General features: G+C 35.2%; 1 protein-coding gene and 1 long non-coding RNA gene across 3 annotated transcripts in view; one reads left to right on the top strand and one right to left on the bottom strand.

The window, feature by feature from the left end:
- Window positions 1-26,196, bottom strand: part of LOC114653416 (lethal(3)malignant brain tumor-like protein 4) — a 527,140-nt gene that overhangs the window by 296,585 nt on the left and 204,359 nt on the right. For both annotated transcript variants that reach the window (XM_028803732.2, XM_028803736.2), the window contains 2 exons: window positions 18,057-18,171; window positions 8,072-8,174 (listed from right to left, as the gene is read on the bottom strand). In XM_028803732.2, the coding sequence (XP_028659565.1) occupies window positions 8,072-8,174; window positions 18,057-18,171 (218 nt within the window). The remainder of the gene's footprint in view (window positions 1-8,071; window positions 8,175-18,056; window positions 18,172-26,196) is intronic.
- Window positions 1-26,196, top strand: part of LOC127528415 (uncharacterized) — a 189,296-nt gene that overhangs the window by 3,754 nt on the left and 159,346 nt on the right. The gene's annotated exons all lie outside the window — the stretch shown is intronic.

Here is a 26,196-nt window from a genome sequence, read left to right as displayed (position 1 = left end):
AACATTTTGTCCAAACAATTCCAATTTTATTACACCAATACTTGTTCAGCTAAAAGGGACCATGCTTCTCTCGTACCTATTCCCCTTATTGATATTTCATTTGAACGAATTGGGGTGAATTTAATAGGCCCCAAAGACCCATCTGCACGAGGCCATAAACACATTCTCATCCTTGTGGATTAGGCTACTCAATACCTGGAGGCTATTCCCTTGTGACCAGCCACTTCCAAAAATACTGCACGGGAACTGGAAGGGGTCTTTGAACGTGTATGCATCCCAAAAGAGGTCTGCACTGACCAGGGAATGCCTTTTACCTCCGAGATATCCAGGGAAGTTGCCAAGTTACTTATGATCTAGGTTTAGTAAAGCACTTCAATCAAATGTCCAAAAAAATACTTTGCAAGGTGGTCAGCGAGGATGGGAAAAACAGGGATCACTTACTCCCTCTCATATTATTTGCTTACCAGGAAGTCCCTCAAGCCTCAATGGGGTTCTTGCCATTCGCATAATTATATTGACGACAACCACTGGGACTATTATGACTATATCAACATGGCTAATCATGGAAAGTAAGGGATACTGCCTTCATTAAGTACTCCCATTCTCTCAGAGTTTGAACTTTGCAAGTTATAAAATATTTTAAACAGCAAATAACTGTTGTAGTCAAGCAAAGACACATTCACTAAGCATGAGTGCACTGGCAAATTAGAGGCATTTGCATCATAGGATTAAGAACATCCTAAATGCAGTTCTAGGAGGCTGATCCAAACAACATCTTTTAAAAAATGTGATATTTCTTTCTGTTTGCAGCAGTTTAAAGAAGCATTTAGAAGTATAATTAACATTAAATCTAGCTCACTCAACAATTTTAGACATTTACAGTAACTTCTAAAATGTATAGAGAATTGTTCATAATTTGGACATACTGTGTTTTCAAAAGTGTATAGAAACTGTTAAACCACTCACTGCACACAAACATTTACTGTACACAACCATTTAAAATTCAATCACAAAGTCTAGTATTAAGAGTGCATTAAAGTAAAAGAAGCAGCAGCAAGTTCTAGTGACGTTAAGTCTGAGGCACATACATGTATAACCGTTAATTGCTTGTTTAACCAATAACATATGTTCATATAAAGCAGGCTATAACAAGCAAAATCAGAGACAGTAGTGATTGTGTTTTATTTAACAAAAGACAAGGCTCCAATTAAAACAGCTTTTAAAAATTAAACAACACTCAGGGTGTAAAAGTGATCACCTAATTATTATTCTACTGAAATTTTGGTGCCTTCACTTTATTCCAAATTTTGAAAATTTAAAAGGATTTGAAGGAGCACTTTAGTCAACCGTAACTGATTGGTGGCTGAGTAGAACTATGGAAGCAATTCTGAACATAACAGTACATTGGATTGGTCTTGTCCGTTTCGGAAGATGGATATCTGAAGCGGAACTCTGCTAGTAGTGACACTATTTTACTTTATTTACCGTCGTCCCTCCTGAAATATCCTGTATTTACTGAACACAAGGGCCTTTAATTAAAGTAAATGCAAGTATATACATGCATGTATAGCAGAAAAAGGGCTTAGAAAGACACAGATAGGACAGCTAAAACTTAATCTAAGTCTAAACAGACCTCAAGTTCAAGGTATGGCCTGCCAGAGACTGACCTGGAACAGATAGGCGAAAGAATAGATCTCCCAATACCTGACACTGCAGCATCACCTCCAGCCAAGAGCACAAGTGGGAGCGAAAGTGCAAGTTAGTCAGGCGAGGAGAATTTGTTGATTCCAGAAGGTTCATTGAAACTGAAAACGACCTTATTTATCTGCGCTGTCAATTACCCCCTATGGGCCGGCGACACCGACGCCAACTGGGCTTGCTGCTCCACCCGCAAAGCACAGAGAAGACTGAAATGAACAGTCCGAGCTAAAGGTAATGATCAGAGCAATGACTACCGCAATAACTACCATTTTCAGTATGGGGGACATGTCCAAACCCAGTGAAATTCATAACTGAACTATTTTCTAAAATAACTGGAGAGCACTTCAAATCAGACACTGAGATATCACCAACTTACTGCATACGTGGATCGAATGCCTCCAAATTGAGAAGCCTCATTGTAAGTTTTGACAAATAATAATCTAAATTAAATCTGATGTCATTTCTCAGACTGAAAACAGATTGTATTTGAAAATAACCGCATTCATATTTTCCCTGATTTCTCACCTTCAACAGCTTCTAAACATGCCGCATTTTAACATGGTTTATTGTATTAGGACTGTACTATCACACGTTATCTTCTTATCAATGGCTACTGTTTTACATCATACCCTGGATGTACTCTTTCAGGACTGTTAAGATTATATTCTAGGTTAATAGTATTTGGACTGTATTGTCAATAGATATCTCTACTTTAACCCTTCTACGCTGCTGCTTGGGGGCTGATTTTGTTTGTGCACTGTCTCTAGGTGTGTGAGAGGACTGGGACTTTGTGAACTGTGGTCTATCCTCACATGGGGAGGCAAAGTGGGGTGCAGGGGGGCTTCAGGTGTGGGGAGAGAAATAGAGCAAGCTATTTCTTTTCTATCCTTTTAACCATTACAATTGTAAGTGCCAACGCAACAATAAGCTTCATAGCAATAATTCCTATAAAAACTGGAAATTACAGTCAAAATTTATGTAATCCTATGTAATAATGTACTACCTGAATCTAAAACTACAAATGTCAACAAAAGTTCAGAAGCAATGACTCTATGACCAAGCAGTGAACTTTGTGACCTGGAATGTCACAGGTCTCAATCACAAATGAAAGAGAAAGAAAGTAAGTATGTCCTCACCTAACTGGTCTAAACTCCAGGATAGTATTTTTACAGGAGACCCACTTATTAAGCAAGTATCAGTTTCTGTTGCAAAGAGATTCGACAGGCCAAATATTCCACTCCAGCTATACAAAGAAAACTAGAAGTTTGGGAATTTTTATACACAGAACAATTTCATTTTTAGTATCAGATGTAGTATCTGATTCTGAAGGGCGATATGTGATCATCATGGGTAATTTATTTAACTGTAAAGTGATTTTGATAAATATCTGGGCATCCAATGTGGGTGATAAAATCTTCATCCAAAACATATTTGCATCCATTCCTTATGTGAACACTCAAAAAATGATAATGGCCAGAGACTTTAATTGCTTTTAAAATCCAGACCTGGATATGTCTCCTGCCACAGGGTTGATAACATCTAACACTGCAAAAACAATTACATAGTTTGTAATTGATCACAACTTATCAGACCCTTGGAGATTTCTCAAGAATTGATTATTTCTTTATAGATAACAATTTTTTGTCTATGATCAAATCTTGCAAGTACAACACTATTGTTATCTCTGACCACGCCCCTTTGATCATGAAGCTCAAATCATTATGCCCCACATACTCACCTCACAGCTGGCATCTTAACCCACTTTTATTGGCTGACGAGAATTGTACAGAGTTTATATCCAATTTTTTTTAGACAAACATACATCCTCAGAGGTCTCTACAGGAATACTCTAATAAACTCTGAAGGCATTTTTAAGAGGACAGATTATTTCATATCTCTCCCATAAAAATAAATCATAAACCACGAAGGCATCAGAGTTTATCAGGGTAATTACCAGAATAGATCAAGAACATGCCAGGTTCCCAAATGAGGCACTTCATAGGAAAAGACAGGCTTTGCATTCAGAACTCAACCTCTTGATAACAAAACAAACGAAACAATTCACTTTTAAATCACAACATCATTACTATGAACACAGAGAGAAGGTTAATAAGATCTTAGCTCAACAGATCCATAAGCATAAAGTTTGCAATGCAATACCAGTAATTACAAACAGAGATGGAGACAAAATCATTGACCATAAAAACATAATGCACACATTTACAGACTACTATAAGTCCTTACATTCTACTCAGTTTAAAGAAGACAAGACACAATCTAATGCATTTTTTGATGCATTACAGATATCACAGCTAGATACCCTCAGTGCAGAGGAACTGGATAAACTTATGACACTTTCAGAATTACTAAATGCTATAAACTCACTTCAGAATGGCAAAGCAACAGGCCCTGAGGCTACCCTGACAAACTTTATAAAAAATTTTCAATTAAGTTAATTCCCCTTTTATTAGCAACATTTATAGAAGCCAGGGACAATAAAATTCTATCTCAAAGTTTTCACCAAGCATTAATTACCATCCATCCTAAGAAAAATAAGGACTTACTACAATGTGCATCATATAGGTCAATCTGTCTTCTGAATAATGATGTTAAGCTACTCTCCAAATTTCTAGTTAGAAGGATTGAGAAAGTGCTTACTTCACTAATATCACAAGACCAAACCGGATTTATTAAAGGCGGACACTTAGCTTCCAATATTCAAGGCATATTTAATGTAATACTGTATATTCACCCACAAAGTCTAATACCCCGGAGAACTTATTATTGTTGGATGCAGAAAAAGCATTTGATAGGATTGAATGGGACTACCTATTTACTACATTGCACAAATTTGGGTTTGACCTGAACATATATGCATGGATCAAACTACTGTATACCAGTCCAGAAGCTTCAGTTTGTATTAACAACATTGTTTCAGCCTACTTCAAACTAGAATGTGATACTAGACAAGAATGCCTCCTGTCACCACTGCTATTTGCAATCACTACTGGGCCATTGGCAGTTCACTTTCGAAATGCTTCTGAGATAAAGGGGATTATCAGAGAAGGACTTGAACAGAAAATATCACTATATGCAGATGATATGGTACTATATACTGTATATACCTGTATAAGATCCACAAAATACTGTGTCTGCAGTTCTAACAGCACTAGCAGAATTTCAAAAGATATCTGGACTCAAAATTAATTTGAATAAAAGTGTACTCTTTCCAGTGAACTCTCTAGCGCACAATATTAGATTGGGCATCTTCCATTTTATCATCACAGATCAGTTTAAATACCTAGGGGTAAACATCACAAGTAAATATAAAGCACTCTTTCAGCAAAATGTTGCTGTCTGCATGGAGAAACTCAAGCAAGACTTGCATAGATGGTCTACCCTTCATCTTACTTTAGCAAAGAGAATTAACACTGTCAAGATGAATATCCTTCCTAATCTTCTTTTTCTATTTCAAAGCATCCCCACATACATTAACAAATATGTTTTTTTAAATTAGATGTAATCATAACCTTGTTTATTTGGAATTCAAAACATCCACACATCCAAAGTGCGACCTTACAAAGACCTAAGGCAGAAAGTGACATGGTTTTACCTAACTTTAAGTTTTATTACTGGGTGGCAAATATACAAGCTATAAAAACCTGGACATTAACACAAATAGATGAACGCGCACAAGCTTGGTTCACAATAGAAATAAAATCCTGCATTACTTCTTTATCTTCCGTTTCATTCCCTCAGAATATGGAACCAATGTAGGAAGTACTTCAAGATAGAGAAGCTTTTATCTGTGATACCTCTGCACGATAACCACCTTTTTCCACCCTCTCTAACTTACACAGTTTTTTTTAATGTTTGGAAACCATACAGGATTAAATCACTTGGAGATTTGTACATAGATAACATCTTTGCATCCTACGAATAATTACACTCGAAATTTAGCTTCTTATCAACATAATTATTGCACTATTTCTAACTTAGAAACTTTCCTAAACAAAATCTGTCAAATTTTCCTCATCTCCCACCTACTTCTATTCCTGAAGAAATATTGAGCAGTCTTGAGTACTCAGAGAGCATTTTTATAATATATAAAACCATTTTAAAGTCCCTTCCTTTCATAGATCCCAGAGTACAGTGGGAAAAGGATCTCTTACTCAATATTTCAGAAAAGGAGTGGAAGGCAGCCATGTGCACAATTCACTCTAGCTCCATATGCGCAAATATACAATTATTCAACTTAAAATCTTTTATCAAGCACATCTATCTCTTTAAAATTGTCCAAAATGTTTCCAGGGCGAGATCCAACCTGCAAACGTTGCAATCGAACTCCAGCCTCACTGGGCCCTATGTTCTGGGTATTCACCAAATTAACATCATTCTGGACCAAAATCTTTAAATGCTTTTCAGACAGCCTTGGTGTCACAATGACTCCTAACCCATTAACAGCTGTGTTTGGTATACTCCTAGATGGGCTTAACATGGAGGAGGACAAAAAAAAAACTGCAACTGCTTTTACTTCATTATTAGCACATTCACTTATCTTGCTCAGCTGGAAGAATCCTAGCCCACTTCTTTTAGGTCAGTGGTAACTGATGTTATATACTATTTGAAATTGAAAAAAATCAAATTCTCACTTAGAGGATCTGTTCAAAACTTTAAAACCTGGCAGGATCTATTTAAAAATATTTTACAATAAGCATTTATAATGAGGAAAATGATTCTCTCCTCTTTTTCTGGCTGTTGGCCTTCCTCTCTTTCTCATGGATGGGGGCTGAACTGAATTTAATTTGGCCAAGTTTGACTTGCTTGTATGTAATGTTACTTGCTTTTAATAAATTTAATAAAATAAAACAGTATATTATATCGCTTAGGAATTTGATTTTGTATACCCAAACAACATTTATGTCTAATATAAAAGACCCCAATTTAACATTTCCCCACATTTTACGTTTGAAAATTTTATGTTAACAATTGTTTAAGTGGGTCCCAGCAAAAAAGAGATTCTATTGTAATCTGTCTAAACATAAAACACAGTGTTTACAGTTAGGAAGGCAAGGTAAATATTTCATTGCACTGTTATTGAAAGTAATAATCGCAATTATAATGTTAAAGGCAATACTGTCCATTATTAATTGTTATAATCATATACTTCTACAAGAAAGTAGGAATACAGTAGCTGCAAAGTGTAAAATACTAAGATATTCTAAAGATCTGCAGTGGTTAGGCATGTTAAGAACAATATTAATACATATCTGACAAAATCAATATATGTTTTCAACAGTTCTTTATAAGGTGAATTTGACAATTATTAATTTTAAAGTAAAATAGTACATCATTTTCCCACTGTATTATGGTAGTTGAGCAAGATACGACAGACACTAGCAAAAGTGCAAGTTACCACATAAAGTTGTTTTAACATAACACAGTCCGAAAATGTGATGTAGTGAGTTACTGTAGGTGTCTGAGGATGAGGTTTCTATCATGATACATTTTGTATGTCATAATAAAGGTGTACAATGCACAATCTTCATTTAAATTAGACCAGATTTCACACAAATTAGCTGATTTTCCTTGTTATTTTAAGTTCTAATTAGAAAAGTCTTTTAACCACAGGTGCCTCAGACTGTTGCTTTATTTGAATTTAATGGATGCTGTATAATGTTATCAGTAGTTGATCAATTACTCAAAGCTGCTCACTCTAGTCATTAAAGAAGTTATCCAAACCAAAAGAATGTTACATACGTTTGTAGGCAATATGTTTAAACTACATGAATTCCCTACAACCACTGGCAAAGTGGGACATCTTATTGTGCACTGTTTTTTTGTAATTATTTTTCATATGTATAGTAGAAAAATATGTAATTTGCTCTAGTGGGTTTGAAACCTTCCCTGAAATAGTCCTAAAATCGCCAGGTAGCTGGAAATAATAAGCTATGCATTTTTTATTTAATATATGCAATTCATGATTATTTCTCTTTTTAAACCACAAAACACACAATTAAAACTATAACTTCTTAACATGTATCTAAATTAAAATGAAACAAAGTAAGGTAGGAAACAGTCCCCTGTGCTCTAAAGTCATGGCAGCAATAAATCATCTCTCTAAAATTCAAAACACATTTTTTTTTCAATCAAAATAAAATGCAAGACTTTGCCATTTAAATAACTTATGTAAAGGTAAGTCATTTTAAAATTTACTAAGTGCATACAATATGCTGAATGACCAATCTTAAAAGTACTTGATGCAAGATTATGTTATATACTATATATACTGAAACTGGTATTAAATATCTGGAAAAATATTGTGCTAAATACAAACAAACTGAAGAAACCCCAGTCAGGAAATACTCACCTGTGATGTCCAGTAAATCGTGAACCTTTAATGTGCCCGACTCCTTTACACCCAGGCGTTGGACACATAACCTGGTTTGCATGAGATTTTAAATCTGGAGGCCCTGTAAAAATTTAACATATAAAAAATTAATAATGTTATATTTCCTTTCTAATAAATAACTTTGAGTAAGTCTTCCCATTGTATTAACTTATGAGCTAGCTGTACCAGCCCAAAAGATTAAAAAAAAGTTTGCGGCTCAGTGGAAGGAGAGAAAATTATATTATATATATACAGTATATATTATGCGACAGAGCCGGAATGTGGAGGAATGTGAAGGTAATCTGTCTATGTTTCTTAGGGGTTTTCCCAGGGGCGTCTGTAACTTCTGAGGGTGCAATCAGCTTCACAGCTCACAATATATATATGGTAAGTGCTCTTTGAAAAAAGTATACAAGAAATATAATTATTCCAATTTCTAAAGCAGCAGAAGGAGCTATTAAAATTAACTCAGTAACACAAACAAATTTACAAAAAAAATCTCCTTTTTATTTTATGTAAATATCATATTGTACATGAGAATTCTGGCCCACTCTTACTGAACTTTGTCATATGTCTGAAATCTCTCTTGTACTGTACTTGCTGTTCTATTTAAGTTCTGTCACATTACCACCAAGTGGCACAGATACAGACAGTAACTTATATATTCTAAAATCTTGGGTTTATTCTGTTTCAACCAATTCTGAATCTCAGAACACAACATGACAAACAAGTCCTGGGTTCAGAAAGGCTGGTTTTATTGAGACAAACACCTTTTCACAGCCATTTTAACCAACATAACAATCTCCTGTTCCTTTCCTCCCCCATTTCTCCTCAGACAAGTTTTGTCCTCTACCTCTCCCAACTCCAACTCCCTCTATGAAGTAAGGTGACTTCTTTTAAGTTGGATTTTGGAATTATGTCCTGGTGTCATGACATTGCATGGAGGACTACAACTCCCAGATTGCCCTATCAGAGTGCACATGGGTGACCCATTTAAAGGACAAAGCCACCTTGTGCATTGAGAAGTATAAAGCCCTGATAGACCGTCTCCCCCTTTCCTTCCATTTCATTGTCTCGCCCAGGATGATTGGGGTCTCCTGTGATAACAAAACAACCCCAGGTATTATCAAGAGCAAGTAAGGAAGAAGCCTTGAGCAAGTTCATTGCAGAGTACATTTAAACAAAAACTACAGCTCATTCCCATGAAGCCAATTTCAAGTCATTAGCTTAACAAATGTTTTTGGCATGTAGAATATAACTAATAAAATTATTCATTTTATTTGTAAATGAGATTCCAGACTTGCATCATGGATAAATTCTCTAATCACCTTCTCAAGATGTATGCCCTTCCAACTAGAACAAGCAGATTAAATGGGGAATGGCAGAGAGCAAACCACAAAATACAAGGCACATAGTAATTAATGCCGATTGAAAAAATGGCTACAAAAACTAAAAAGTGGTTGATTAAATATACAGAACTGCTTCAAAAGATTTGATTTGCTTTGCATATGAAATCAACTCCCATGGCAGTAGAAATATGCTAAGACATTTCTGACTGATTGTGTATTTAAAAACAAGACTTCAACACTGAACAAATGCTTTTAACATACAGAATAGTTTTTACACAATTTAATGAAAGTGTCCAGCATTTGCAAGCATTCTGTGCAAACTAGAAAATGTGATTAAATCACCTGCACATACATTTGCAGTCAGGTACTTGAGAGCTGCTTGCTTCAAAGTAGTCTATGAATATAATCATCCGTATTTGTGTATCCTCAGCCACAGGGTGTGTTTTAGGGACAACTGCCTTCCACCTCAAAAAACGTTGTCAGTATTACATTATATACAGCATGTTGTGCTATATCTCAAAGCTTCATGGGAACCACTTTCTCAAACATTTGGGGCAATAAAATTATAAGACTACAACATAAGCAATAATAATAAATGATTATTATCAACAACCTACCATTTACATTTACTTGAGTGCAGAGATTGATCCTTGGTGTTGAAATATTAAATAGCAGAGGATCACTTATGACTTATAAAGCTATGTTGGTAAGGTCAAGTATATATCAACATACCACCCTTTCAGTAACCTGCAGCAACATTTAGACTCAAACACATCTGTTATGGAGTTTACAACTCAGTTTTATCATCACAGCTTTTCTCTGTAATCACTTTGGAACTGGCAGGGCCCAATGACCCAAAGCCCACCATAAATAACATGTACAATTCATACTAAGGGATATATATATAACTAAGGTGCCTCAACCACATCTTCAGCCATTGCTCAGCTGTTAGGACAATTAGAAGGACAATTAGAAGCTTCAGTTGCAACTACACAAAAACAAACTCCTATCTAAATTTTAGCTGGACAATCATTCAACCCTTAGAATATATTTAAGCATTTCAATTTCTTTAAAGATTTAATTGCCATTTCAGTTATGATTTTTTTGTCTTTCATTAAAGTTTTTGTATGATTTTTGAATAATAGAATACACCTAATTTTGTTATGGACAGCTTCCTTGCTTATAATTCATTCACACTGTACAAATTTACTGACCTCTGTATGTTGATTACATATTTTTTTTTTCATTCTTCTATAGCTACCTAGTTAATTTAATGAGATTGTTTATAAACAAAAAGCAGTTAAAATGGCAAAAGAAGTCACTGAGAAATGTATTATTAAGAATTATTTTTCTTTACCAATACGACAAATACCTCACTTCAAGTTGCTCAGTATAGTTTATGTTAAAATCCTTATGCTAGTTTCTTCTTTTTTCAGTGTTGCAACTACAACTAAAAGACAATTATTAGGCTTTACTCAAAAATGCACCAGACCGGAGTTATTCACACTTTTAACAGAAGACAGTTCTATGGCTTTTTTTTTTTGCATATTTTATGGCCACATCTTTAACAACCTCAACAGGGCTATGTCAGAAACTAGTGGCATAGTCACAAGGTGCATAGGGTCACTTCAAAATGTTCTTATTCTTCATCTGTAGATAAAACCAGAGCTAATCAAACACCTCAGAAAATAATATATACAGTAAAAATAAACACAGCAAGACACATCTGCACAGCATGTGCAAATGCATGGGGGTGTTTAAATGAATTCTTAAATATAATTATGATATTCATTTGTTAAACTTTACCAAAGAGGCATTATAATGAGAAAATGACTAACTTGAAATTTGGATATAACTGGGAAAACTGCAAGTATTATTAATTAACCTGGGAAGTAATGTGGGATGTTTCAGAATGCTGCTATGACATCAATTATTGTTTAAGTCTGGATGGCGTCTACTTTTCCATTATTTACATCTGCACTGAAGCATGATATTATAAAATTACAGTACATGTGCATCATACATGGTCATCAAAAGAACAATGCCACTTGAGGTAAAACTAGAACATTCCATGTCTTGTAAATTTATATGACAAAACTATTTTCACAAATAAAACAAAATAAACATTGTAGAAAAGCAAATGGAAAATGTTTCTATGACAACATTGAAATGGCCACCTTCTAAAACTTCATCTCAAATACCTAATACTTTACCTCATGCTGATTCACAGAATGCTTGTAAAAAGTAGTAAGAAGGGTTTTAAGAGATACACTTTACACAAAGAAGCTGCTTTGATGAGTTGCATGAAAAGAGCATTTAAAAGCATTTTCCAGAAACATCTGTCTCTTCCTGCGGTGGGTTGGCACCCTGCCCAGGATTGGTTCCTGCCTTGTGCCCTGTGTTGGCTGGGATTGGCTCCAGCAGACCCCCGTGACCCTGTGTTCGGATTCAGCGGGTTGGAAACTGGATGGATGGATGGATCTGTCTCTTCTCAAAACTATTATTTTGTACACAATAAATTGATACAATAGAGTTCTAGTTATTACTTCTGTAGCTTGTAAATTTAATTTAAATAGGCCTGCAAGGATACTTTTTAATTAAGTGTGTTGAGTAGGTTATAAAAGAGCTATATAATGTAATTATCAAAAAAAAATTATAAAAAATTATCAAAAAAGCAAACTGAAAATTTTGTGGTAACTACAATGGATAGAAACGGATGTAATACAACATGGTCGTCATGGCTTACAGGTAGTTCGAACAAACACGATTCAGCGCTTCGCCATTAGTCTAGTTAAAGCCAGGATCAAATGAACGCGGACATTCTGCTGCTGAATGAAATCTCATAGTGAAATTTCTTTGGGCAGAGGTAGGTAAACCTGCTGAAGTTCACGAAAGGATGGTGGATCAGTATGGAAGTAAAAGCAGCATGACTCAATGAAAAGATTATGAATGGGTAGAAAGGTTTAAAGCAGGATGAGTAAGTGTAACTGATAAAGTTTCATGTGGTCAAACACCAACATCCTGCACACAAGTCCACATTGACATGGTGAACGCCTTCATCAAGGAAGACCAATCGATTATACTGTCTGCTGTTTCTATGGATCTGCACCTGCCATAATGCATGATGACTTGGGATACCCTAAAGTTTGTGTAAACAGCTTATTGATTTACATAGGCCAACACCATCAGTGAATTTCAGCAGGTTTCACTCCCTCTGCCTAAAAAAATCTCACTATGGCACATTGTTCAGCAATCCCACAGCAGAACATCCATTTTCATTTAACCTCGGCTTCAATTAGACTAATGGCAGAGTGCTGCAATGTGCATGTTTAAACTACCCATGAGCCACTGCAAATGTGTTATATTGCATCAGTGTTATATTGCATCAGTTTCTATCTGTTGCAGTTACTGCATAATTTTGAAATTGCCTTTAATTTTTGATTTACCCTTATAATTATTATGTAATTATTGGAAACGTTTTGTTATTAGTGTGAAAAGTATGAATAAAATACCCTTTCATGAATCTCTAAGCCTGACTACTGCTAAAGTCCTGGTATCAATGACAACACATTTTTTGATCGTTCTTTTCAAACCCTTAACTTTGTAGACATTCAACTGTATTGTTTTAAAATTGTCATACTGTCAGGAATAATATTGCAAGAAAGTTCAGGCTCAGTGTCTTCCAATTTAAAAATGAGGACATAAACCAAGAAATTATTGTATCCTATTTATTGGAGAAATAGGTACAGTCTTGAGGACGGAAATTTATTTGACTGATACTCAGTACAAGAAAACGTGTGTATTCTACAATTGAGAAAAGGGCACCTGCCTTTACTGGCATACGTACCTTTAAATACCCCTATTACTTATTAATTTGGCATCTAATTGTGACTGCAAGAGTGTATCTGAATAACTATCCTTAATGAAAGTAGGACCAGATGATTCATTCAAGCCACAACCCTACAATCATGTACTTTGCAAAGACAGTTACCTTTGCTAAACAAATCACCACTATAACCACTCTATATATGAAAAATAATAATTTGGAAAATACAATGATATTGTAATAAACAAGAACTAAGATACATACCAATACAACAGTATTATTAATCAGATTCACAATAATCACACTTCTCATTTTTACAGATTAACTTACAATAACCACATCTACATACTAAAATGCTAAAGGGTATAATTTAAATGCTGGGTTGTCCTACCTACACTTAGCCTGAGCTATGCATGATTATAATACAAAAAATGTTATTTCATAACAAATATATCTGAGAGTGCATAAGCAACAGATTGCAACAAATAGAATTTCATCCTGATGACTGTGGGGATGCAGAATCACACTGCAACAAGCCAAAGGCAGATTTACTGATCAAAAATGTGTAAGGTGGCACAGATAGTTTTTCCTTTTAATTTCCTCTTTCAATTGTAATTTTATTCCCATCTATTGAATGAGTTCCTAATTAGCACCACCACCAGCAAATATGTTCTTCTGTTACAATATTTAGAACTTTTAAAATATTAAAAAAAAAAATTCTTATGTGCTGTGACCAAGTAGCAGCACATAAGAAGCTAACATTACTGCATCACTAGTATGATCCTAAATGTCACTCAGATGAGAGATCAGCTCAAGAACCAACAATTCTTGGTGCACATCACATGTACAGTATGTGCATCCTTTTTGTGTATACTTTGTCAACCTAATTCACTCTGAAATGGATAAAAGGGACACACATACATATATTAAAATATATAGTAAAAGCAATCTGTTTAAAGCAAATTCAGTAAACTATATCAAATATAAGTGAAGGTTTGAAAAAAAAAAAACAGCTTTGCATCATGTTTCCTCCTTACTAAATGGGTCACAATGTGTAGGCAAGGTGAAACAGCATTCACTTGTACAATGTTGCACTTTGTCGTCACTGATTTCTAACCAACTTTTACATTTTAAATCATTATTGAATCTGTATTTTAATTACTTCTCTGATCACACATAACTCACTCATAACCCAAAAGCACTGTCAAAAAATATAAAGCTAGAATATATTTTTGAGTCTGCAGATGTTTTAACTAACCTCTATAACTGCTATTATTTTCATTTCATACTTGCAACATGTGAGAAAATAAGAATTGTATATTGTGCCCAAAAATATTCCCAGAAACTGATCATTTTCATAATTAATATATTTTAATACAAATTCCTTAACGGTGGCACAGTAGTTGACGCAGCTACCTCACAGATTCAGATACTGGGCTAAAATCACTCAGTCACTGTCTGTGTGGAGTTTACACATTCTCTTTCTGCCTGGGGTTTTCAACAAGTACTTCTACCCTAATTCCTTCTCTCTAATTACATAGATGAGCAGGTTAGGTTAATTTGAAGCAAATAAAAAAAGAAAAAAAAACATTGAGACTGAATTTGGGAGTGTGTAAGATTACGGCAGGCAATATGATGGTGCCTCATCCACAACTTATTCATGTCTAGTGCATAATGCTGATATTCTATGCTCTAATCAGTGGTTTATTGATTTATTCATTTCTTCATTTAAGTATTTAGAAATTAATGGAGGTTTTCAATAGCAGAAATGAATAGTTATTACTTTTGCTGAAAGACACACTTATGAATAGTTAAATTATTTTTGTCAGATGGTTTATGCCTCTACTTTCCTGGGTACTGACTTTTGGTTTGTTTGCATAGATTATGCGTGTATTTCAAAGGTTCACTTGATTTTCTTACAAAGCTATGTAAAGTATATTTTGCCCATTGCAGAAAAAGAGCACAAAGTGCTTAAATAAGCACACAGCAAGCTGTCGTCCTTCTCACCAATACCAGGACTGGTCGTTCACACTTTCCTCTCGCAGTCATATTCTGTCATAATGATAGTATAAGAATAAGCAGTCACAGCGAAGGTCTAGAAATACCCCTGCTTGCATTGCTAAAACTAACTGATACACTGTGCCCTATTAAATTATGTAAAAAATGCTGAGATCTCTAAATTTCTCACCTTGTTTTTCTTATTTATACTGCATGCAATCAACAACTGAATGTGAAATAATCATTGCCAAAAAGAAATTTATGAGCAACAACAATGTTCATGCTCATCAAGACTTTGTTCATTTTTAAATACTACAGATTATATTTTCACATAATTTAAACTGACATTAACTAATTACTTAGAAGTACAGGTTTCAGATCTCCTATTAAAATGCAATATTATTTACAGTCATTTTAACTAAATGATGTTCGTTGATGCTTAGAATTACAGCATTCTTGAATCACAGCAAACAATGCTGTAATGAAAAGCAGTGAAGATTACAAATAAAATCCTTGATTATACTTTACTGAATGTAGGGAGTACACCTTTTGGAAATCTTCAGGCCAGTAAATAGTTTTAGGCATTTAAAACAGAATTTTTCTTCTCCATTCCCATCTGTTGATGTAGCACATGGGATTCTGACTATAGGTACACCAATATGAGAATTGTGGGTCAATACTAGAATACTTTTCTGTGCCACATCTGCCAGTTCTGATGCTGATATTCATTATGTCTTACAATTGTAATTTTATGTTGTTTATATACAAAGAACAAACAAGTTTCTGTTTAAACATATTCTTTAGTAAACACAGGCTGCTTAAATAAGGTACTCATTTTATTTTGTCACCTTTGCCTATTAGCTCAGTTGCATCAAACAAAAAATAATACATATGAACATAGTTGATTTAAAAAGAGGCACAGCCTCCTGCAACTATGCACACCATGGTAATAACCTTCTATTTTCAGAGCATTTTGACTGATTATGCTAACTTTCTCAAAATACACTGTAGAGAAAGAAACAGCAGACCATGGTGCTGACAATGCTGGTTTTATCTTTAGCTTTAATGGTCATCTGTGTACTTCTCCAAGTGATGCTGTTTAAGATGACAATTATATTTGCTATATTATAATTTTATATTAATGCTGCCATAAAAACATTTGCAAAATAAGTGCTGCATACCGCTATTTTGTTGTCACTGGCATTAATGGTGAAAAATAATTTATTTATAACCACATCACCAAAAATGTATTGTGCAACTTGCACAATCCTCAGTAAGTATTTGATGAAGCTATAATAATGGGTCATCATATTGCTCTTGCCTATCTGGAAAAAACAGTGATATTTAATTTAATTTTACTTTATTATTGGCTAATACTAATATGATGGTTATTCTGCATTGCTAATTTTGAGCACATTTAAGAATTTATGAATCAATCAAGAACTGGGTAGCACATAATATGCATTTATTACAAAATCAAAAATGCAAATATATAAAATACACAATTTCACACAAATACTATCAGCTGGCATGGGGCTTTAGTGGCTATCACTGTTGCCTCACACTGGGCTCCTCCACACAGTAACCCTAAAATTAGTTTAAAAAGGTACATGTAATAATAAGATGAACAAATAATGCGTCTTGCATTGAAAAAAAACATTATTTAAGAACTGTTATAGAAAGAAAAAATACACTTCAAATAATGATCAGGATGGAGGGCAATTTAACTTATTTAGTATACACAATAGTCAATAAAATTAAAACTAATCCTTAATAAGATTACGCTGTTTGTTTTATTAAAGAAGGCATGCCTAATGACAGTCTTGTCAAATGATACAACAAAACTAATAGATTTCACTTTACATTTTGCATTCTGGATACTTCCCTGTAAATGTATTGTTTTCAATATACAGTATATGCTTCTTTGGACAATATGAGAACATTACTTGTAAACAATAGATTAGACAGGAGTCCCCGTGGACTATGATGTTTTCTGATGACATTGTGATCTGTAGCGGTAGTAGGGAGCAGGTTGAGGAGACACTAGAGAGGTGGAGATATGCTCTACAGAGGAGAGGAATGAAGGTCAGTAGGAACAAGACAGAATACATGTGTGTAAATGAGAGAGAGGTCAATGGAATGGTGAGGATGCAGGTAGTAGAGTTGGTGAAGGTGGATGAGTATAAATACTTTGGATCAACAGTACAGAGTAATGGGGATTGTGGACGAGAGGTAAAAGAGAGTGCAGGCAGGATGGAATGGGTGGAGAAGAGTGTCAGGAGTGATTTGTGACAGTTGGATATTAGCAAGAGTGAAATGGAAAGTCTACAGGATGGTAGTGAGACCAGCTATGTTATATGGGTTGGAGACGGTGGCACTGATCAGAAAGCAGCAGACAGAGCTGGAGGTAGCAGAGTTAAACATGCTAAGATTTGCACTGGGTGTGACAAGGATGGATAGGATTAGAAATGAGTACATTAGAGGGTCAGCTCAAGTTGGACAGTTGGGAGACAAAGTCAAAGAGGCGAGACTGCGTTGGTTTGGACATGTGCAGAGGAGAGATGCTGAGTATATTGGGAGAAGGATGCAAAGGATTGAGCTGCCAGGCAAAAGAAAAAGAGGAAGGCCTAAGAGAAGGTTTATGGATGTGGTGAGAGAGGACATGCAGGTGATGGGTGCAACAGAACAAGATGCAGAGGACAGAAAGATATGGAAGAAGATGATCCCCTGTGGCGACCCCTAACAGGAGCTCCCGAAAGAAGAAGAAGACTTGTAAACAGTAGATACTTACGAAGAGGTGGTTCTAATGGGTGACCAGTCCTTTGGCACCAGCCAGCTGGATGAATGTCAGGAGTGTCTGAGTCAATCCAATAATCATACTTAGAACTCCAGCCATCAAAGTGAATCTATTGGAAAGACAGAATGCATTACAGTTACAGTGTGTTACACATTTTTCATGTGCTTTAATGAAAAATTTACCTTGAATGACTTTAATTAAAAAAGTATTTAGTGCCATCTGGTCTAAAATGCCTTTTGAAAATGCTTCTTAAATGCATTTCAAAATAAATACTTCTGTCTGCTTCTACTCTGAAATTTATTTTTTAAGAACTTGTCATCAATTACCTATTATATGTTCATGTTACATATACCAAAATCTGTATGTTCATTCCTTGTTTATCAAGGTAGACAACTGATGAGGTAAGGTGTTAGAACTCTAGTAGATGCATTTTGTTAAATTGTTAAGCGGAACAGATAATTTAAACAGGAAGCGCACTTAGTAGTGACTTAATACTTAACTTAATAGTGAAATTCAGTAAGGCAGTGAAACGGCGATGGCTGAATATTTCTGTATTAAAAGAGTAGTGAAAAGTCAAGCAAAATGACACCTTTTATTGGTTAACTAAAAAGATTACAATATGCAAGCTTTCGAGGCAACTCAGGACCCTTCTTAAGGTTTGGCACAGTGGATGATGGAAAATGTTTACAGTAGATGAACAATGGCAAGAAGGAATCAAGCCACTGTCGAATGATCTACAGGATATAGATCTGTTTAATCATTGATCATCTGAAATTAGCAATCACACATTCACAGAAATCTTTCAGAGCAGAATTGACTTTGCCTGTATTTGATATGCAATTAGGATATGGCTTGACGTAAAGCTGGATATCATGCACATACAAAGAATGGATTCAGCAACCTAATGGAACAAGGGACAAACCATGGAAATGTGTAGAACTGGAATATGCAATTGTATTATAAGATATGTATTGACTAAAGTCTCAAGAATATGTGTCAGGATGCAGAAAAGCTTGGGAGTTTTTTTTTCAGTGAGAAAATAATTTTTTATTTTTATTTTACAATTAATATTCCGAATGTAATTTACCATTTAGAGTTTTATGGTTTTAGAATAACCACTAAACAATAAGATCAATCAGTAAACCTAATCAATGTCTGGTAAATTTCTATAAAAATGGAAAATATACAAAATATGCCTGGCTGTTCTGCTTTTTTTTTTTATTTAACACACAAATGTAAAATACAAACAAGTTTAAAATTCTTTGTCAGAATTTTTCCAAATATTTTTCATACTTTGTTTTGGCTCAAGTTAATTTATTAATGTTACAGCTTAAAGACTAAAGATTTTTCCAAAACAAAAGTACTTTCATAGAAATGCTTATTTTGGTCTTTTTCATACATTTAGATAACACTTATATTTAAAGACTAGGGGGTTCCCCCCAACTCGCTTCGCTCGCCAACCACTGCTGCTTGCGTTGTGAATAGGGGGACTGAACACACCCCAAGGAGATGCGGTCATTCCTCCAAAACCCCCTCTTAAACGGTGATACAATGGGAAACAAATACAGTTTATTTTTACCTCCCCTTTGCTCGATCAGCTTCTGGTTTGCTGCTGCTGTGCCACATGATCTGCATCTCGCACGGCGCTTCGAACATTTAAAAGTCTGTACAGTAGCTGTCCTACTCTTTGCCTTTTATTTCCAGCCCCGGGCGTGGTTAAATCTTTTGACACAAATTCTTGTCTCGTGGGACATGAGTTCTTGATATTTTTTAGTTTATCATTTAAAAACGGAATAAGAATCTGAAAATCTGTCAACATCATATTAAAGTTAGATACATTCTGAAAAGAATGATACCAAACATATATATGTAGGTTTTAAGATAAGCCCGATTTAAAGCGTGGCATAAAAACGTCACCGTTGCACTTTTAGGGTTAGGATTATATATTATATATATATATATATATATATTATCACGCACGTGAGTTTAGGAGATAACTAAAGGGCTTAAGTACATGTAATTCAACGCTGGACCAGGGGGTGGCCAAGTGCACTAATTCTCCCTCTCGATCTTTTACAGACCATTCTAGGGAAATCCCACCCGGCTCTGGGGCAGCCAACAATGTCACTTCTGGTTCCAGTCCTGATGACATCACTTTCCCTACTGGCCTTTAAAGCTGCCATCTTGTGGATAATAAGTCAGTTCTGTTTTGGGCTCGATTGTGTGAGCATGTCAGTATTTTTGCAACAGTTTTGCAGCCAAGAAAAATTATATGGGTGGCTGTCCAGTGTTTGAGATATTACAAAGTTGTGGCATTTTCTGGGTGGAGACTGCCTCAGTGAGGAGGGGCATCCGATCTGCGTATTATACTAATTTCTACTGTCAAAAAAGCAAAGTATCACATAATTGTTAAGTCTCCAGTTTATGCACAGTTTACTGTTACATAACCTTTTCCTTTAAAAGGTTGATGTGTGCAACCCTAATTTTGGATTTTAAAAGTTCTGAAAATAGATCAATAGCGTTAACTGATCAGTTCTTTTCTAGTAATTAGTAGCACAGTTTGATTTTGTTGTGTAGCTAAAAAACACAAATTAAGAACCACCAATGTGGCCTCTAAAATAATTAAACAGTTTATAAATTGTTTTTTCATCTAAATCTTTTTTCCACTTCACATACAATATTAAATTAAACTTATGGTCAGAATATTGCATTGGGTATTACAGGGCACCACAGTAAAACATCTCAGCACTTCACTTCTTGTCCTTATCTCACCAAGTTATCTGAAAAAGAACATTTGAACAGGACAAGACTCCATAAAAACTTATAAATGTTACTGTCAAATTGAATTAAGCTCTACTCCAAGCATCCACTGGGTTATACAGTATATTCTTTTGCTGACATTAGGAAGGACTGACTTGGAAAGTCAATAGTTGTTAAGCCCTGAAAGGATAAAAAGGAAAAAAAAACATGTTGTGAACACCTGTTACCAACCCTTGCGACACAGAGTATAATTAGTGGTCTTTTTTGACCTGTGTGACCTTAATACTCTGAGCCAATTCTCAGGAGTTTTGTTCAAGGTGACCATTTGATAATCAGCACAAGCACATGATTAAACATATAATTAGTGAGAATTACAGAGAATCTTCAGAGTGGGAGAGCCTTCAAAGTCTGAAGTCATTTCAAGTCTCTTTATCTTGTTGCATCTGGTTGCACTGCATCCACAAAATTCATATTTTTAAATTAAAGTAGCAGCTGCCCATAATAACTTTCGTATTACTTGCTTATAACCCTGCCTATCTTCTTTTGGCTTAAGTGCTATGGAAATGGACAGAATCGGAGCAGACAAGATATCAGTTCTTTCCAAGTCCTTTTTTTTAAACTATTAGAAACCATATTAGAGAGGAATTTGCTCTCTATTTTATGAAGTTTGTCTTTTTTAACTTTTCCTTTTTTATAACTTTTGTTTGTTAGTTAAACTGGCTTAATTCACTCACGTTGTACTGCTTGTGATTGTGGGGTCTAAGGAGCAGATTTCAGGACTTCTAGTGGCCTGTATAAATCTTGATGGGTGAAGAATGTCTTTGCAGGCTATCTCTTTGATTATGCTTATTGTTAGGATAATAGCACATACTGCCTCTTTATATAAATAAATTAAAAATGATTAAGGTCCAGGAGCATGAATAATTATTTCCATTTCTTTCCGCCAGCTGAATTGTAACACCTACAAGTTGCGATACAGTTTTTTTAAGTATTGAGTTAGAAGAACATTCAACACATTTGGAAGATGTGCACCAAAGACAGATTTTCAATTACAGCACAAACATAATACAGGTAGTCCCCAGGTTACGGACATCCGACCTACGACATACGAACGGGGCCGCAGCTGCGACGCATGCGCCTCAGTAACTGCTGCTCCATCATCTTTGGCCTGGGGATGCTGCAAGTGGTGGCTGGAGGGGGGCAATTTCGCTGCTCGCGCAGTGTAGTGTCTCTCGGGCGGCTCCCGGCGGCAAGCGGTTTCACTGCCCAGCTGCCCAGTTTGTTCTAGGTGGGGGGCTGGTAATGCTGCAAGTGGTGACCCGGTTGTGGCTGAACTGAGGCCATTGAGGGTGAACGGGGAGGCGGGGGGTAGCATTGTAGTGTGCCTCGGATGGCTGCGTGTTGAATGGGGGCGGTGGTGTTGCGTACGCTGCAGGCAGCATACTATAGTGGAGGTGACTGTGAGGTGGGCTGGTGATAAGATAAGATAAGAACTTTATTTATCCCGAGGGAAATTCTTTTGTCATATACATGCTCAGTGCAACAAGAGGAATAAAGATAAGGTAGTAAAGAGTTTAAAAAGAACAGTAGTAATAGTGCAAACAGAATAACAACTCTACACAATGTAACAAATAACTATAACTAATATGAACCGCCCCTCGCTGCCCCCATTCATTCTCAATAGCAAGCCTGCTTGTACTGTTATGCACATAGCAGGAAGTTGTCTCTTGTCAGTACAGGGTGGTCCAGATCAAATTATATGCAGATCCAGATCGTCTGGATGACTTTGATTTATGCGGAGACGATTCCAGTTCGGCGCAAAGACGATTCTTCATGTTGTCAGTTCGCACACTTCTCGATGGTCCGGGATTTTTCAGGTGATTTTCTATGTAATAAACTGAGTAAGTTATAGCGTAATGAAATACATCAGACGTGTGACGACTGGTGCCTTCCTGCTATGATAGCGGTACAGTGCTGTGCAGAAGAGCCCATCTTAGCTTTTTGTCTTCACCCTTCAAGAATGTATCTGAAACACAAATCTGATGCAAGTGCTGGTGATACAGTAAAGAAGAGAAAAACCATCACCATTGAAAATAAAGAAGAAATAATAAAAAGGTCAGAGAGAGGCGAAACTCCATTCACTGGCAGAGCACTTGGTTACAGTCGGTCACCAATAGCATTTATTAAAATAATGTACCTGTTCCGACTTGCATACAAATTCAACTTAAGTACAAACCTACAGTCCCTATCTCGTACGTAACCCAGGGACTGCCTGTAATGTAAAATGAGGTTATGCTTGCAAATGAATTAGATGTTATAAAGAAGTGAAACAAGTACAAAACTCTGACTGTTGTTACCAGTAGGCTGCTTCAGGAAACTAAACTCACCATTGTAGACAACTGACTGTCCATGGCAGAAAGAGGATATCAAGAATTGGAAAGTTCCAGTCAGTGCAGTTTATGAAAGGATGTTTAAGCTGCTCAGCAATACTAATGCTACTCTTTATGATGAGCATGTTTAGCATTTTTGTGGGCTCCAAAGATGGGAATCTCAAGTAGAAAGACCTGGGTTAGGATGGATGAATGGTCTACTAAAATTTATTGTTGCTTTCTGTTTTCAAACTTGTGTGTAATAATGTGTTAATGTACTGAAGGAGGGTTTCCATCATTATTTTTATAAGGTTGAACTCTCATTAAACACTGCTGCAACACTTTTAGAGTTTGAATGTACAGATATGAGTTAACAGTTCAAATGCATGGCATAATGTCTACCAATATCATTCCTTCTATATCTAAAAAATAGTGGCCATACCTTTCTGTTCTGATGAGTAAATGCTAAACTACCATTGTTTAAACCAATATCAACTAAACAAAACATAGAAATATACCCTGAAATCGATTTTCCTTTGTGTCTAATCTGTCAGCTATCATTGTACCAAGTTTAGTGGTCATATTCCATGCAAATGCCTGAAACCAAACTCCCCTTAAGGAAACATTTAGTCTCTTGTATCTAACACTTATATAATTTTATTAATTACAAAGAATATATATATCTACACACACACACACACATACACACACACATATATATATATACACACAGTGGAGGAAATAATCATTTGATTCCCTGCTGAATCTGAAAGTTTGAAATGAGCAGTCTCTAATTTTAGTGGTAGTTTCATTTTAATGGAGACAGAATATCAACCAAAAATCCAGAAAAAACACATACCATAAAAGTTATAAATTGATTTGCATGTCATTGAATGAAATAAGTATTTGATCCCCTACAACCCAGCCAGAATTCTGGCTCCCACAGATTGCCTGTGTGCCCATGTGGCACACAAATTACAATCAATAAATTAATCAATTACAGATACTCCTGATCTCAACTCAAGCCAGAAGTTTGTATGTAATGATGTGTAATATAAGCTGTCACAGAGGCAATTTATTTCCTGCCAGTTTTGGGTATATAAAATGAACATTTTTGTTTTTGCTTGAATTGTGGGATTTACTGCAACATTCACAGACAACTTTGAAATATGGCTGGGTCCTGAAGCTGGGACACCTTGTGCATAAGTGGCTACATATATATTTCTATAAATATATACATATAAAAAAATGTGTTTGTTTTATAAATGGCCAATCATTGGCCAGTCTTAAGAAGTTAAGAATATAAGCTAAGTGAAAGCTCTGAATTTACCACTCACTCTCTGGATTTGGTGGTTTGTATCTTTAAGAGAGTGGAGAATTAAGTATTATTTAGTTAAAAATTTTCAGCCTATCCAAATGGGTGCATTTATATTTGACAAAGTGACTTCAAGCCTCATTTCTGCCATTCATTGGCATTACTTATGCTCCTGTTATTAACAAATTGAAGTAGCTTCCATTTCCTTTCCTTTGTTTAACATGGGAGTGTGTAAGTTAAGCAGATGGCACACTATTATTGCTAAGCAGCTTCCACGTGTCTGGCAACATTGAAGTGTGAGTGAAGAACAAAGCAAGTTGTAATCAAACACCTGCCATACATTTACTAAAATGGAAGTATGTGTAAAATTGACTGTATACTGAGACTGCCAAGCACCTTGCTTTTTTTTGCAAAGCAGAAGGAATAAGTGGAGAGTACAGAGGGTTTTGTACACTGATTAACTGCCATATATTTACTCACAGAAATACATAAAGATGGATTTTAAATTAATGGGTAGGGAAACGTTGGGTTATTTGGGTGAAACCATACACTAAGTCTCCAACTAAGAAGTACAGTATTGATAGTTTTCTTCCCGAAACTAGAAGCATGCAAATGTGCTAGCCCTGTCAAAGATGTTAAGCAACACATCTATTTAACATGAACTGCTGATCATTACACTACGGTAATTTAGTACTGTACTATTCATGTTGCATATGTAAATCTGGTAATTACTAACAGTTCCAATTTTATTTAAAAGGGAGTAAATATGACATTGAATGCTCAGGACACAAATCATTTTTTAAAGAGTTTTAAAATAAAAAAGTGTTTAAAGCTATGTAGTGTTCTTAAACAATCACAAATAATGTTGTGTAGCCAAACTGCGTATTAACATTCTGACCAACTACAACTGATTTCACTTGAATTTATTCTGTGGCCTGATAATGTAGTCAATTTGCTCATATAAACTCAAACAATGCAAATGGATCACATGCAAAATAACAATTTAAGCTCAAAGAAAACTGAAAAGAATTAACAATTTATTTCATTTTACTTTGAGATTCAATTATATTTTTACGTAATGAAAATTCAGAACATTACAAAGAAAATGAGGCATTGGGTCACAAGATCAAGACAGATTGTTGGAATAATGAAAAAGGTTTGTAAAAAGTGAAAAAATATAAATCTTTGCATCCTATCCCAATCCATCCCAGATGTCCCCCAAATCTGCAGGTACAAACAATGTTCTGTAAAACCCAACATTGCTAATATTGTATTCATGAGTTTCAAAAAAAGTGCCACAAAAATACATTTGCATGGACTATTTCTAATCACTTTGTCCTAAAAAAAAGTTAAGGCATAAAATGTTAATATAAAAAATAATAAAGCTAACAGTAAAAAATATTTTAATAGGAAGAACTAGAGTGGACCAGTAACTAATTATTAAGAAAAACAAACAGAATAAAAAAGGCTCCTTACATACAATATATTATGTTTTTAACCTTTAAGTCTAAAACTGAAGAATGTTTTTATTTGGCTATGTTTAATTGTTGCTGAAAATTGCTTATCACAATGTACCATTAACATCAACAGAAATAAAAAAAGAAAGTAGTTTTTTATTTCAAATAAATGTATAGATCATGTCTTCATTTATATATCTTATTATGCAGCACCATGGCCAGATTAAGACCTC

This window comes from Erpetoichthys calabaricus, chromosome 6 (assembly GCF_900747795.2).
Source record: "Erpetoichthys calabaricus chromosome 6, fErpCal1.3, whole genome shotgun sequence".
Taxonomy (NCBI): Eukaryota; Metazoa; Chordata; class Cladistia; order Polypteriformes; family Polypteridae; genus Erpetoichthys; species Erpetoichthys calabaricus.
Note: the sequence above shows the minus strand (reverse complement) of the source record. Positions and strands in the feature narration are given on the sequence as shown.